The sequence below is a fragment of the Microtus oregoni genome, unplaced genomic scaffold (genome assembly GCF_018167655.1).
Source record: "Microtus oregoni isolate MIOR12 unplaced genomic scaffold, Mior012 000028F_ref0000031, whole genome shotgun sequence".
NCBI classification, from domain to species: Eukaryota; Metazoa; Chordata; class Mammalia; order Rodentia; family Cricetidae; genus Microtus; species Microtus oregoni.
In genome coordinates this window covers 3,273,905-3,290,615 of record NW_024543087.1, presented here as the reverse complement: position 1 = coordinate 3,290,615, position 16,711 = coordinate 3,273,905, and the positions used below count along the sequence as shown (strand labels likewise).

The window sequence follows — 16,711 nt, the reverse complement described above, 5'->3', positions numbered from 1 at the left end:
GGAAAAGGTAGAGATGACGCCCCTCCTGACACACAGCGAGGTAGACCCTGAGGATTGGGATGGTATGGAGGGCAGAGGGGACAACAGCAGTTGGGAGAGTGACAGTGACCAGTAAGACTCCGAGCACACACGGTAAACACAGTTAGGCTCCTTCCATGTGCCAGGTGTGGTGACCCCGTGCCCCCCCACCATGTCACCTCTGTGCTGGCTCGGTTTGTGTCCTGACAGCTGGAGTCATTAGGGAGGGGAGATATCAATTATGAAAATGGTGCAGAGACCAGTTCAGGTGGAGGGCGCGGACCTACCGAGCACAGGGACCATGGCCTCCAAGTGTCCCAAGTGTGACAAGACCGTGTACTTGGCGGAGAAGGTGAGCTCCCTGGGCAAGGATTGGCACAAGTTCTGTCTCAAATGCGAGCACTGCAACAAGACACTGACCCCCAGGAGGCCATGCTGAGCATGATGGGAAGCCCTTCTGCCACAAGCCCTGCTATGCCACAGTTTGGACCCAAAGGCGTGAATATAGGGAGCGCTGGTTCCTACATCTATGAGGAGCCTCTGACTGACGGCCCTCAGGTCACTGGCCCCATTGAGGTCCCTGTGGTGCGAACAGAAGAGAGGAAGACCAGTGGACTCCCCCAAAGGTCCCAGCAAAGCCCCTAGTGTCATTACATTCACTGGGGAACCCAACGTGTGTGTACTTTGCTGAGAAGGTGACCTCTCTGGACAAGGATTGGCTCTGGCCCTGCTTGCGCTGTGAGCGCTGCTCCAAGACACTGACCCCCGGGGGCCATGCTGAGCATGACGGCCAGCCCGATGGCCACAGCCTTGCTATGGAATTCTCTTTGGACCCAAGGGATGAATACCAGGGCTGTGGGCAGCTATGTCTATGACAAGGACCCTGAAGGCACAGTTCAGCCTTAGATCTGCAGATGCTGTTCTCGGGGTCCCTTACTTGACCCCGAGGGAAAGTGACCTGCTGCCTAGTCCTGCCTCAGTGTGTCTTGCCTGCAAACCCCAGGGCCTAAGTGGTGGAGAAGGAAGCCTCCTGGGTAGTCTCCAGAATAGCCCAGAATTTCATCCCTATATCTTTGTGTGTTACCTCGGCATGCCCTATGCTACCCACTGTCCCCTTTGTGTCTGTGCGCCTCCATATCCATGTGTCCTGTGCCCTGTGCCCAGCATTCTCTCTGTCGGTGTCCCCATGTCCCTGATAGCTCTCCGAGGTGGCTATCCTATGCTATCCCTATGCCCACACCTGCCCACCAGTATTATTTATGCTCTGTTTGCCGGTGATGGCATGAGCTCACAGCGTTCCCGGGGTGGCAGCACCCCTGCGAGGAGCCCGCTGCTGGTTCCCACACTATTCCTTACCTACCCCTCACGTGGTTCACAGCTACAGAGACTTTTGCTGTCAATATATGGTTTGGTTTGAGGACAAAAAAGCTGTGTTCCTCCACCGTCTCTGCTTTAGTTGTTGTCCTGACTTCTCTTGGTGATGGACTGCAAAGTCTTTCCTCTGAGGTTGCTTTGGTCATGGTGTTTACCATGGTAATAGAAACCCTAACCACGACAGCGACCCAGTGTCCCAGCAGCTTGGAGAGTGTGGGGGCATTGAGGTGAGCCTCTAACGTCTTTGGAACCTATGGGCAGAGATCTGTATGCACCGGCAGAGCTGAGACTCAGGCCTGGTGCTAGAGCAAGTGTAGACCTGTCATGAGGATCCCAGGAGCAAGCATGGTATTGCAGGCACACATGGTGCCAAGTGTGAGACCATCTCCTACATCTAGGCATGACACACCTCTGGGGTGTCAGCACTGAGCTGGGCCAGCACAAAGGGGCGGGAACTGTAAGACACTTCAGTTTACAGGAAGGCTGCTTCCTTGCTCATCCCATCCAACACCTAGTACAGAGCCCAGCGCACAGTAGGACTCACACCTGGTATTGGCATTGTGGCTGGAAATGGCTCCGACCTTCCAGGGACAAATGATGAAAACACCTGGCAATTAGCACCTGCCAGGTTCCGGGCACCGCTCCAGCTGCTGCTCCAGATATGCCACCTGGCTCACGGTTTGAAGGTACCATCTATCCTTAGGGGCGCATGGCAGGGGCATGGGGCAGCTGGCTACATGGCATTGGCAGTCAGGAAGCAGAGATGAACTCTGGTACCGAGCTTGCATTTCCCGTTGTTCTTGGGCTGCTCCCTCCCCCCATGGCATGGCCACCTGCACTCAGGCTGGGTCTTCCCTCCAGTTAAGCTCTCTGGAAATGCTGTCACAGGCATATCCAGAGGACATCGCCAAGCCAGTTCTAGGTCCTGCAACGCTGAGGACAAGGTTTGACTCTCACATGCTATCCACGGAGAGACCTGTCAGAGGCCTGGCTCACTTTACAGGCTGAGGGACACTCAGCAGTGTGGCTGTGCATCCTGTCATCCCCAAATGCCACGGCACCCCTTCACAACCTCTGGCCATACTGAGGGAGGTGGGCTCTGAAGACAGCGTAGGGCTGGAGTCCAGCCAGGGGGGAGGAGAGGCAGGTGTAACCCGACAAAGAGGGTCATTGTTCTAAGCAGTCAACCTGCCCTGTACACGTCTAAGTGCTAGAGGGACAGAGAGGCGACACACAGACAGATTTCTTATCTTCACGGGGACTACAGTCTTGGGGCGGGGGAAAAAGCAAATGCACCAAGTGCTACCAAACAGTAAGTGTAATTGAGGTGGAAACACAGAGGTGGGGGGGGGCACGGAGGCAGGGCACGAGGACTCTGTCCTACAGGCTGCTCTGCAGAGAACACCTGAAGAAATTAAAGACAGGCAATACATGGGGTGTGGCCCAGAATCCTCCATAAACGTGGCACGGCACACACGGATGCCCTAAGCACACACTTATGGAGACGGATGAGCAAAGGGAACAGCCACAGAGGTGAGCCGCATAGATGGTGGCCAACTGCAAGGCCTTGTGGGACAGGGCACGCTGGGATTCTCCCCTTAGATCAAAGTTGATGGAAGATTTGAGCAGCGTAATCTTACTTAGGACTTAAAGGGTCCTCCAAGAAAAGACAGTAGGGAAGGGAGGCAGGAGCAATGGAAGAAGACAGGAGACTCCTCTGTGGCTGTGTGACGGGACCCCATGAGAAGTGATATCAGGAAGCTAACAGAAGGGGTCGGAAAAATCTGATTCTCGGTATGTTGAAGGAGGGGCTGTTGTCATTTCTGGGTGAGCAGGTATGTGAAGAAGAGCTAAGGAGGACCTTGCCTGCTTACACCCTTCACCCAGGTCTCTCTGTGTGCGTGCCCTCCTGCAGCACCATCCTGACTAATTTAGGAACCCTGAGGTCATCATGAGGTGAGCAGTTGTGGAAGCATTAGGCGGGGGAAGCCGGGAGGCTGGGTGACCAGTCAGCAGGTAGATCAGCACCCATGACTCTCTCAGACTGCAGGGCCACAGTCACAACAGCCCAAGGAAACAAAAATCAGCCCCAGTGCGAAGGTGACTTACAAGCAGGCAGCAGCTGTGGCCCCAGAGAGGTGGGGAAGAGGTCCCTGCATGCACCTTTAAGCACAGCAGGCAGACATAGCAGAAGAGACACAGGGGGGCGGGGCCCGGCCACTGTGAGACAGATGCAGAGAGGACAGTCTGAGAGAAGAGGACAGGGCGCTTGGACACACTGTAAAGTTTAGAAAACTGTAAACTCACATTTGACCAAGAGCAAGCCTACACGGTGAGACAAAGCTCCAGAAAGGATAGAGATGCAGGACCTTACCTGAAGGGCCAATTCCTCATGCCATTGCCAGAGGGGCTCTCAGACATGAACGCTTCCTTTTCTGAGCGAGCTTAGGCCTGTCACGGGCTATTCTCTGGGGAAGCAGGCAATGGGACCCAGATTAAACTGCAGAAAGGCCCAAAGCTACATGCTAAAATATACTATCCCTGGGAGATATTTCTTAGCCACAATATAACTGTGAGATAAGTTTTGTATCTTCACACAATTAATGAGAGCATATATTTAAAGACATTTTGTTGGGTAGCAGATTATATATATATTTATTATTTTAATCTAGTCAGAACTGTTTTCTTTCTTTTTCTTTCTTTTCCCTTTTCTTTTCTTTCTTTCTTTTTTTTTTTTGAGACAGGGTCTCATGTAGCCAAGGCTAGCCTTGAAGTCACAAGTCACTATGTAGGGAGGGATAACCTGGCTCCACCTCCCGAGAGCTGGGGTTACAGGCATGTGTTGGCACAATGGTTCACCGGGATACTGTTTAAAGCAGCATTTTATTTGGCAGTGGGCTTGCCAATGTTAATTATCTCTCGCTCTTCTGAGTGTGAAATATTCATAGATGGTCAAGTCCCTTCCTCATCATGACATAATGGGTTTGCATTAATACAGGCTTCTGCCATGAAATATTGATGAGGACAGACTCTTTCGAGGTTTTCAGGAAAGCGGCTATTTTTGTATTTACATCAATATGATATCAGGGCTTCAGGCTGCTTGAGAAGAACAGCGACTGGAGGAGCCTGCACGCGAGGATCCTGTTCCTCAGAGTGTCCTGAGTCCCTGTCACCTCAGAGTGTCCTGAGTCCCTGTCACCTCAGAGTGTCCCTAACGGCGTCACCTCAGAGTGTTCCTAACGGTGTCACCTCAGAGTGCTCAGGCAGCCAAGCCAAGGGGAGCCCTGCCCAGGAGTCCTGCAGATGGGCACACCATTCTGAAGTGTGGTTCCTGTGAGGGCCATGGGTCTGATGCTTCAATTAACACAAAAGCCCACTCTCCTGGCCTATCAGATGGTAGGACCTCAGGGGCAAAAGCCACAGGCATGGACCATGAGCCGCATGAAGGGCAGCCCCGAGGGCAGAGCTGACCATAGCTCATGAATCTCTGGGCTGTGTATGACTGTGCAGAACTATTGAGGGTTTCCTTCCCCTCTCCCCCCATCTTTGTCTGTCTTTCTGTCTCTGTCTCTGTCTCTCTCTTTCTCCCTCCTCCCTCTCTGAGGAAACCCCACTTGAACAGAAAAGGTAATTCCCACACTGTGACCAATCCAGCCTGGATAAAGCAGACAGTGCAGAAGGACATTCATCGGCAATGCTACCGAAAACAACCCAGAGGGCTCTGCCAGGCCTTCCTGTTGGGGGTTAATATCTCACTATGTACTATGAGTGATGGCTAAATGTTAAGTATCTGCTCAGGACAGAGGCAGGAGAATCACAGAAATTAGAGGCCAGCCTAGGCTAGCTGGGCAGTTCCAGAGTGAATTCTAGACCAGCTAGTCTATAAATACACATACATCTTATTTCAGTACACATACACACACACACACACACACACACACACACACACACACACACCCCAGATCCAAACCCCAGCTTTACCACACGCCCCTCTGGCCTTCTGCACACCTCTCTGGGATGGAGCTGACACCATCCGTCCACCAGGAGATTCTCTGGCGCTATCACATGGACTCGGCTCAAAGGCCATCCTGGGCACAGCTGTCTCTCTGTAGACACCACGACTTGTATAGCATCAGTAGGACAGAAACCATGAAGGAAACCGTTTCCTGAACTGTAGCCCATGCTGACGACCATGACGTCACCATGGCAGGAACTGTGGAGGGAAGAACCCTCCCTAGCCTGTCGTCCACGCTGATGACCTCATGGGCCGGAAGAGCTTGGCAGTGAGCATTCTCACTTACTCCAGCTCTCAGAGTCCCCAGTGAGCTTTGTGCGGGAAGTCCCAGTGTCCCTCCTCTCCAGCCTCTGTAGTCGATGGACTCCTCAGCCTGGGCTCCCTGAAGCTGAAGCCCTTCTCCAGCCTTTGTAGTGGTAATGGACTCAGTCAGCCGCTGCTCCCAGGCAGTGGACTCCCCCACACCAAGCTGCCCATTCTCGGGATGCCCCAGGGCCACTGATGACACACTGCCAGAGGCTCCAGCTCTCCGTGGCCATGCAATTAAGCCTAACAAGGCACAAGGTACTCTCTGGGGGGCACACAGAGATGCCCACAGTAATTGGTAACAGGCTTCAGGCTCCCCGGTTGCTGGGGATTATGTACCAGCAGCAGAGAAGGCTGGGGAAGGGTCAAGACCTTGAGGGAGGCCAGATGGGGTCACCTTGCTCATGCATAAGTCATAAGCTCTGTTGACGGAGCTGAGCTCTCGGGAGCAAGGCACAGTGAGGCTGATTCCATCTCTGGCTTGGAGAGGGTGACGGAGCCTCCTTTAGGCTGTGAGGCACCTGCTGGCTCACACTTCTTCCCCACATCTATGGCTGCAATCACAGTCATTCATACACTCAGGGAACAGCAAGGACATGCATCTCATGGTAGGTTTAGCTCCCTATCACTGAGCCCTGGGCAGAGAGGGTGTATGCAAACAGAATCATTGGCCCTCTACTCAGAGAACCAATGGACGGAAGCATGTGCTCTGCTTGTGATGTCGCCTGTGTACATGTGTGTTAACCCATGTTCTCATGAACTCCTTCTCTGCTTCAAGTTCTATGACAGACACTTTCATCTTTCTGTCCCGTAGCCCTCAAAGGGGTCCACAGGGCAAGGTATTCAGTCTCAAGACGGTGAGTGACACACCCAAGGACATACACCAGGTCTCCTCTCTACAGTAGGAAGGGCTTGCTTGGGCTGGGTGGAGGCACTCCTCCTGTCTCCTGCCTTCCCCCTGCACCGACCAATGGCAATGATGGCTCCCTCGGGACATGCATCAGCAGGCCCATGGCATCACCAGAACAGCTGAGGAACACTGTCCCCTGGGTTTGTTAATCCACTCCTTTCTTGAGACGTCTCTCTGGTGCTGCGCCAAGGCTCCCTCTGTGCAGACTCACTGCGACATCACCTGGGCTTTAGGGACACAAGACCCTAACAGAAATGTCCATTTCCAGTAAGCAGGGGTGGTGGTGTGAGGCGGGCTAGCAGCCCGGGTTCAGGACAGGGCAGCTCTTAGGCCTGTCCCTCCTGCGCCTGTGCTGGATTGACAGAAGCACCTTCTCCACAGTTCTGAGGGCAGGCCCAGAAAGCACCAGGGGGCCTCATTAACCCTGCCAAGAGGCCTGGGGCACCTGGTAGCTTGGCAGCCCCAGGCCAGGAGCAATTCTTAGGAAGAAAGGACTGGAGTCCCGTGCCAGAGGCCACGCATCCACAGCCGCCCGGCATCTCCATGTCTCCGAAGTACACGCTGGCTCCTGAACTCTTAGTGCTGAGTCACCGACTGCCACAGTGGGAAGTCTACATCTCCTGTCTGTAAAGGGGCATTTCTCCAAGTCGTAGTTCATGATAACTCCTCATTTAAGAGAAAGAAGAAAATAAAAACTGAAAAGATGTGGCAGCCTTCGCAGCCCTGAACTTTGATGAAAACTCAGTGAAGCATATTCAAAATCTTGCCTATATCTGAGATGCATTTCACACCCTAATGTGTTCTACAATGAGATGGCAGAAAATCCTGTATATTGGGAAAATAAGATAACTAAAGTTTCTCTTGCAACTACAAAATTTATCTACAGGATAGAGGGGAGGAGGAAGGCACAGAGGGGACTGAGGAGACGGCTGAGGTAAAGGTATGCTGTACACAGCATTCCCCAGCACCATGCAGAAGCTGGGAGTGCCGGTGTGTGCCTGTAATCTCAGGAGGAGCCAGGAAAACAGCAAGCTCTGGGTTCAGTGAGAGGTCATCTCAAGAAAGCAAGAGAGAAGGACAGCAGCTCCTACTTCCTTCCAGCCTCCACGTAGTAGACACACAAAAGAGTTCAATTTTCACCTATACCAATGGGCTGAATCAGACGACTATGTCAAATACACTAAAAATGTCAATTAAATCAGGCTGACCTTCCCAGATGAAGATGGAAATCACCTCCTGCCCCAAGAATCCTATTGCAGCGTGAGTTCCTCTGGAGCCACCTAGAAGGGGTCCTGTTAACGTCAACAAAGGTGCACGATCCATCCCACACACCTCACAGGTTTAACCTTTGACACAGAGAAAAATAAGCGCTGACAGAGAACTAACCATTCCACAGTCAGAGGCTGGACACCAGAAGTCTCAGAGAGAGCAGCCTGGGAATACACCTCAAAAATCTTTCTACTTCTCACCCTATGTTTGAGTGTTTTACATTTCCTTATTTACTGTGCATGTGTGCGCTTGCACGCCAGGACACGTGTGTGAGAGTCAAGGACAACTCTGGTGAGGCAGCTCTCCCACCCTGTGGGGCCCGGGAATTGACCCAGGCTGTTCTCCTTGCTGGCAAGCACCGTTAGCAGCTGAGCCTCTCAGAACTCTGCCAGTGTCTCAGATGACCTGTGCTCTTCTGTGGCCTTGCCCACTTGGTGACTACTCTCTGGGTCTCGTCCCCTGGTCGTGGCTGTAGAGAAGATGTGTGTAGGCACTGGTCTCTGGTCACCAGTCACCGACTTGGGAGGCCTGGCTTTGATTCCATAAAGAGCCCCTCCTACTGTGAGCCTGCTGAGAGCCAGGGCAGCCTTGCCCTGCAGTGAGCTAGTGAAGTAGTAATAACACCGTTCACTCCCGGAGGACGACAGAGGACAGGGTGGAGGCTAAGCTTGCAGCTCTTGTGTGGGGTGGGGCCCATGCTCTGTCCTTCCTCTGAGCCCTGCTGTCCTGAGGCTGGGGTTCCTTTTAAGACTATTGTTGTTATGTGTGTGTAAAATGTACATGTGTGAGTGCGTGCCCCAGGGCACACATGTGGAGGTCAGAGACATCTTTGTGGTGTAGGCTGTCTCCATCTTCCCATGGCCCAGGGACCAAGCTCAGACTGGCAGCCAGGCATGGTGGGCACTTGAGCTACAGCTCTCAGTGGTCTGAGGCTGGGGCTCCCCAGGATCCTCGCAGTGTGCCTGTTTCCTGCTTGGGGTGGGCTACAGTCTCCTCAGTCATGAATACTCTCTCAGGCCAATGCTATTTTCTAGAAACTTCTCAACCTGGGTTTGGATAACGGGTGTTTTCCTGTTGCCAGTGACCCCATGCATTCGGCCTCATTGTTACAGCTATCTGGAGCATTCTGTAAGCATGTTTATGTGCACGGGGAGATGTATATGCCACTCTATGGTGTGTCGAGATACAGAGGGCCTGGGGTCAGCCACACCCTCATTCCCACCCCCCCTTCCCTTCCGAGACTCCTCAAGCTAGCTGAGTGTTCTTTTTGTTTTCCTTTTGGTGTTTCAATTTGTTTAAAAAAAAACAACCCACATGTCATAAAACCTACCATCTTAGTATACAACTTAGTGTTCAGAAAACCCATGGAGTCGCCACTGTCTCCACGGTCAATTAAGGAAGACTCCCGTCATTTCAGAAGGAAATACACTCCTATTGGCCAGCACAATGCGCTGCCTGCCCTCTGAGCCCCTAGCAATGCCAATCCCTTTCTGTAGCTTTGGAGAGTCGTCTGGTCATTATCCAGCCTAGATCTAAAGACTCACACGGACAGACTTCTGTGCTTTACTATAATCCTAGATCTAAAGACTCACACGGGCGGACTTCTGTGCTTTACTCTAATCCATCTATGAGAGTGTGGCCACATGTCACTACCCCATTTCTTCTGGTGGCTAATATTCTATTACAGGGACATAGCACACTGTATATACCTGTTCGACAACTAATTTTTGTTGTTTCTTCTTTTGGTTCTTGTGAACAATGCTTTTTGGAACTTAATAAGGAGAATGCCTGTTTATTACATAATGAAAGGCACTTCTACAAAAACTTTGAGAAATGTAATTTTTGTAAGTCCAACTTTTCAGTAATTACACCTCTGAAGTGTGCGACATTGGTACATCCTTCAAGTCCACCTGGGACCTGTGAATGTCTAGGCAGAATGAACCAAGGAGACAGCCATGCGCTAACCAACAGTCCACAGGAAATCCCACTGTCTCTCCGTGTGCTGAGGCCACAGCATTCATAAGCAGTCTCTTGGGCATCACACAGGAGACCCAGCTCCTAAGATCATCATCCGAGAACACGGGTCTCTCACTTACACACGGCAGTCAGGACTCAATACTCTCTATGGCAGATTAAAAACTGCCCAGGTTGTAAAGAGAATTAAAAAATCCATTCTGCTGCCTGCTCATAGAGTGGAGCCCTTAGAAAGGTATTGTCTCCATTACATTTTCATCAGAGACCAGCAAAGGGAAGTGCGGCCTGTTGTTACCGTGCCGGGGAGGTAATGACTTTCAGGTTGCTAAGCAACACCACAATGTTAAAGGCCCAAGTATCTGTGATCTCTAGAGACACTCAAATTTCATTAAAACCTGCTCATACCCACTGCACAAAAGAGCTGTTAGGAGCTCATAACCAGGCGTGGGTTCTGGACATAACAGTGATTTCTTTTTAAGTGGCGTCAGAACTTCTAGGGTTCTTAAAGAGCAAATATTCTGGAGCTGTGATTAATACAATCTATAGCGTTTCCTGCACCTGTTCCTAGAAAGACAGCAAGTATGACTGGTTTGTAGTAAATAAGAGTGGTTAGTGTCCTGAATAAAACCTATATTGGGCGCAAATTCGAGAGCCTCTCTGAAGCAGGGATAAACACACTCCATGTACAAATCCGAGCGAGAGGCACAGGTGATGTGAACTGAGAGCCAGCCACTGCTTCAAGGCGGAGTTGACAATGGCAGACCTTTCAGCCTTGAGAGAAGCCACGATGTCAGGGGGCACAATCTCTGGACATCCTGGAAATGGGCCCTTTAGGGAGACATTTGCAGGAACTAATCCCCGAGGCAGGGAAGCTTTGATAGGGCCCTGACAAAAACTGTGTCACCCCTGGGACGCTGGGCCTCGGTTTCTGACTTGATCTCTGTGTAGTCCAAGTCTTTCAGCTGTGGGTCGTGATCCCACGTGGAGCTGTGGAACTAAAGGTGAGAGTCAGGGGACGCTGCTGAGAGAGCGTGATTCCACACTCGTTCAAACCAGTGCCTCAGCTGGGAAAAGCCGGACCCAAGCAACGTTATGAGGGCTCAACGGGCCATATTACAGAATGTAAATATATGTGTGTACAAAACATATATGCATGCAATAACAACTAGTGTGCATGTGTATGCACACATACACATATGCATGCAATAACAATTAGCGTGCATGCGTATGCATACATACACATATGCGTGCAATAACAATTAGTGTGCATACGTATGCATACATACGTATATGCATGCAATAACAATTAGTGTGCAAGTGTATGCATACATACGTATATGCATGCAATAACAATTAGTGTGCATGAGTATGCATACATACGTATATGCATGCAATAACAATTAGTGTGCATGCGTATGCATACATACGTATATGCATGCAATAACAATTAGTGTGCATGCGTATGCATACATACGTATATGCATGCAATAACAATTAGTGTGCATGCGTATGCATACATACGTATATGCATGCAATAACAATTAGTGTGCATGCGTATGCATACATACGTATATGCATGCAATAACAATTAGTGTGCATGCGTATGCATACATGCGTATATGCATGCAATAACAACTAGTGAAAAAGAGGCCAAGGATTTGAAGGAAAGTGGGGAGGGGGCTCTATGGGGGGCTGGGAGGAAGGGAAGGGAGAAATATTACAGTTCTATGGAGATATTTGCAGTGATGCCCATGCCGCATGGCTCAGTACTACTGAAGCCTTGGTTGTGAATGCACAACGTCCCGTCACACAGCACCTAGCCATGCGTGGAGCCTGGGTTCAGTCACGGCAAACCCAGTTCAGCATGTGAGAATCAAACTGGTCGACCTCTGGACTGTATTACAGTAGAATACCTGGTTGTAAAGTTGCTGCTTGAGTTTCATACACAACTGTTTAATGAACTCTAGCTTGAGATTAGAACAGAATTTCTGAAATGACCCCAAGCACGCATCTGTCACGGTGTAACATATATGCAAAGAGGCGTGTTCGGCTTGACAGCAGCCAAACCAAAGTCCAGATGGAGCCTGACGTGTGAAAATGCTCCCGGTCCTGCAGTCACATTCCGCTGATTTAATCCTTCATGCAAAAGTAAAGGCACCCATCTATCTTAGTATGCAAATACACTGCCGTCTTTAATAAATGGTAAACTTACATGTATGGCAAATAATAGTTTAAAATCAATTTCTTTGTGATTTATTATAAGTGTTATACCTATATACCCAGGGCTACATGAAAAATTCTCACTTGTACAGGAGGAGTCCCAGGCAGGTTTACACACGCTTGTGCATGAGCATATACACACAGTCTCCAGAACATGTCCTCCTCTGATAGTTAAGAATTCTAGGCAATATAGTTCCTTCCTTTTGTTCATTGAAAAGATACAAGCAACTTATTCAGGGACTTCCCAAGGTAATTTGCAGCCTCTGGCAATCACTGGCAGAAGATCTGCCCCGCACATCCATGACCAGCGTGTGTGGAACCCGGGGGGTCGGGGGGTTTCCAGGGGGGTCTCCAGAGCCTTCCACCAGAACTACGGGAGAAGCTTCTTGACTCCTACCACACTCACACTAACTTGAGTAAGTGATATTGCTCTTAACAGCTTCCTGTACTCACACTGACCCATCCTTGGTGGTGCATAGCTTTAACCCTGGTGCTCAGGAGGTGGATCTCTGTGAGTTCAAGGCCAGCCTGGTTTGCATAGTGAGTTCCAGGACAGCCAGGACTACGTGGAGAGACCCTGTCTCAAAAAGGGAAGGGAAGGGAATAGAGGGAAGGGAAGGAAAAGGAAGGAGAGAGAGAGAGAGAGAGAGAGAGAGAGAGAGAGAGAGAGAGAGAATATCATGGGACACTCAAGTCAGGAGGGAGAGACCTCATTTTATCTTGCTATGCTTCCAACAATATTTCTTTCCTTTTGTGGTGAAAATTAGGTCCATTCTGAGTGTTGAGTCCTGCAACTCCACCTAGTTATAAAGCAGAACAGGTGGCCGATCCCAAACCTGCGGGCTCAGAACACCCACGCACTGTCTGCTCTGGAAAGCTGCCACATGAAGCTGTCGTCTGTGATGCCTGAGCCACACTCACAGGGCCCACATGCTGGACACATCTGCAAGGGCTTGGTCATGTGACACATGTCCACAGAACACATCTGTCCTCGTGTGGGTGGAAAGCACCTGATGACCAATGTCAGAACTTAGGAATGACGGTGGGCACTTGCCACATTCTACACGGCTCAGGGACTTGACCTGACTCAGGCATCGAGGGAAGGAAGAAAGAAAAACAAATCTGTGATAGGTGGGCAGTGTTCACTCTGATGGAACAGCACCCAGAACCTCGGCACATCATCACGCACACCTCCAGAGAACATGTCAGCAGGCGCAGGCTGCATTCATCTCAGAGCAGAAGCCTGGGGTGGCTAGGTTCTGTGCACACTGGTTAATCTTTCCTAAACACTTGTACTTAGACCAGGTGTCGCGGCACCTCTAAGCCCCAAGGAGGGAGGCTTTGCCAGTTCCCATAGGCGTAAGGCATTAGTGTTTTTGACGTGCCCATGTCCAGGTCAGCAATACACATTCATCCAGGGCTTCGTGGGCCCCACAGGCACAAGGCACAGGGCAGAGATGGTTCAAGGAAGGATGCGTGTGAGACAACCTAATCCCGTTACCTTCAGTCACCCCATGACACAGCTGCCAGAACAACCCACTCCATACCTGACACCTTCACTGCCCCGGACACATGGGCCTGACAGGAGTCGCCTTCTCACGGTGCCTCCTGCTCTCACAGAGTAGTCAGCAGCCTCATCAGACGGTCTTAGGCCCCCAACAGGTTGGTGGTACTGCATAAGCCATCATCATTTTGAGTTTTGGAGTGAGCTAGCTTTAGTTAGACATAGAGGCTAGCCTGCAACCCTCAGAGGGACACTATGAGCGGCACGTAGGCTTGGGAGGGACTTGAGGAACGCCCAACACAGCTTCACAGCAAATGCACAAAGTATAATCAAAAGCCTCCTGATTTCCTGGTACACGAAGGCAGGTAACTAGGTTTTCAGGCTCCACAGGCTCCACGTGGTTTTCTGAACACACTAAACATGGATGGAGGAAGGGCGAGGACCTGAGGACACATTCAAGTCTATCAGCAGAAATTAGACAGCCTGTTTCCTAGTGAAAATTACGGCTTCAGAGAGATACTACTCCATGATTGGGACCTCATGCAGAAATGACAGGATATTGCCTCTATGACCACACATCCACAGTAGTCCAGTCAAGGCAGACTTGTTCTGGGGCCATCTGCACTTCAGGGTCTCCTTCTCTGAATGCATAGGTCACACCTACCTCAGGACACTAAAAGATACAGAGCCATGTCCCTGTCTCCTGGCCAGCACGTGCAGACCCCTGAGGGAAGTTCTTCCCTCTGAAACTTCTTACCACAGAAATACTCACGAGCGTGTCCTCCACAACAGAGGTAAAATTACAGCCATAAGATAGCAGCGAAAATAATTTTGTGATTGGGGTCACCACAGCATGAGGAACTGTATTAAAGGTCACAGCACTAGGAAGGGTGGAAACCAGTGCTCTAGATCAATGCTCCGCTCAGTCTACTTGAATGGAAGCCCGTGGGACACAAGTGAGCGTGAGAAGAGCTCCTGTTGGGACCTCTGCTGCTGCTCTCCCACCCCCAGCTGAGAACGGCCCGTACGCTCACTGAGCCTTACATTCTAGCCTGTAAAAACCCAACAGTCTGAAAGGTACAAACGACACCGTATTGAAAGGCTGTTCGTGGAGGACACACCACGTCAGACCCTACAACTCACACCGGCCACAGCACAGAGCAAGTCTACGCCACCACCCTGCAGTAAGAGTAAGGGGAAGGTGACTCCACAGGCCTGAGGGTAGGGAAGAGCAGGGCAGAGGAGGAGACGCTGAGCAGGCCCAACAGTGTGTGCTGCTGTCCCAGGGCTCCTCAGGTGCCGGCCTTCACAGCAGAGCAAGCACCAAGTCTTTCTCCAAGAGTATTGGTATACAACCCTGTGAGTGGGGCCTGGGAATGACCCTTCCAAGGGCCACCTAGCGGATATCCTGAATATCAGATGTTTACACTACGATTCAGAACTGTAGCAAAATTACAGCCATGAAGTAACAGTGAAAATAATTTTATGGCTGGGGGTCCCCACAGCATGAGGAACCGTATTGAAGGGTCACAGCATTATTGAGGGCTAAGGACCACTGCTTTACAGAGACACAGCTGAGAGCTTTTAAAAAAAAAATGATAGAGAAATAGAAAAAAATAGACAGAAGGGGGCATTTCCCCTCAGAACACAATCCTGGGCAACAGAATTTACATTTTCCAACTGTCACAAAACTCAAACACACGACAGCACCAAACGTAAGCCAGGCAAAATTAACATGCCATTGATGGGTACATGTCTGTACTGAGCCCCAGGGTGTGGTGGACTGGAGAGGGCCATCTTTGCTTCTGGGGACTCGTGCGGGCCCAAGCTGAGGGTCATGCAGTGTAACAGTGCCTGTGCTCTTCATCACGGCAAAGGACAAGTTGTGCAAGTCCAGGTTAACATACAACACGCTGGACGGTAGCTCAGGCTAGGAAAATACAACACGCTGGACGGTAGCTCAGGCTAGGAAAATACAACACGCTGGAGGTAGCTCAGGCTAGGAAAATACAACACGCTGGACGGTAGCTCAGGCTAGGAAAATACAACACGCTGGACGGTAGCTCAGGCTAGGAAATTACAACACACTGGATGGTAGCTTAGGCTAGGAAAATACAACACTCTGGATGGTAGCTTAGGCTAGGAAAAAGCCATTTACATTACAAACGGGCAGTTAGCAGAAGGAGAATACATTGGCAGAGGTGTGAAAGAATTGAACCAATGTTAAATTCCTAATCAGGCAGAGAATTTTCTCTCTCTCTTTCTCCCTCTTTTCCTCCCTCCCTTCTTCATTTCTCTTACACTCCTCACATGGCCCAGAAACAATGTAACACAAATAGACTATGGCCAATATCAGCCACAGTTGACAGCATGGGAAGAGAACGGGAGGCCATGACCGGCCGACTCACCATCCTCCTGAGGATCCTCAGCAGAAGCTTCTGGTCCTTCGGGTCCTCCTTGGTCACCAGGAGATTGGCAAAGGTCTCCAGGTTTTCTGGGGACAAGCTGTCGGGGTTCTCTCCTCCATACAGCTGCACGAGGATGGACAGGCACTTGGATGACGCCTCGGAGATCTCAGGGTCCTCGCTGGGAAGCTGGAAGTGGGCAGAGAGGGCAGTGTAAGTTCTGCAGGGCCTGACCAGCCCTGACCAGCTTCACAGTGGGAGCTGGGGTGTGAGGAGAAGGCAGGTGAAGGCGATGGGCATTCTAGTGACTGCACCATTTAAATGCTACAGCGCTGAAGGAAGCTATCCGCACCAGCCTGGCACCTGTGCTCTTTCCAACACTCCAGTGGTGATCGGGACAGATCTTGCATGTGTAGCCAACGCACACACTTTCTAACACGTGTAGTGGGGGTGCCAGCTGCATCAACTGCTTGACTTTTTGGCGGTTCCCTCCCCCATCCTTTTATTTTGGAGTCAGGGTTTCACTGTGAGCCCAGGCTGACCTCAGCATCCCCGCCCCCACACGCTGTGGTTACAGATGTGCCCCCTGGATACCTCTTTACATGCATGTTTACTAGTAACTTCTTAGGAAACCTCTGTTACATAAAAGAAACCAAGACTTATTATTCCTAAGTCATTTAAGACTTATTATTCATTATTAGTCATTTTTAAAAGTT

General features: G+C 50.6%; 1 protein-coding gene and 1 pseudogene across 1 annotated transcript in view; one reads left to right on the top strand and one right to left on the bottom strand.

The window, feature by feature from the left end:
- Ulk4 (unc-51 like kinase 4) overlaps positions 1 to 16,711 on the bottom strand; it is a 303,260-nt gene that overhangs the window by 62,210 nt on the left and 224,339 nt on the right. The window contains exon 35 of the mRNA XM_041677287.1: positions 15,999 to 16,184. Within this exon, the coding sequence (XP_041533221.1) occupies positions 15,999 to 16,184 (186 nt within the window). The remainder of the gene's footprint in view (positions 1 to 15,998; positions 16,185 to 16,711) is intronic.
- On the top strand, positions 320 to 924 carry LOC121464368 (annotated as a pseudogene).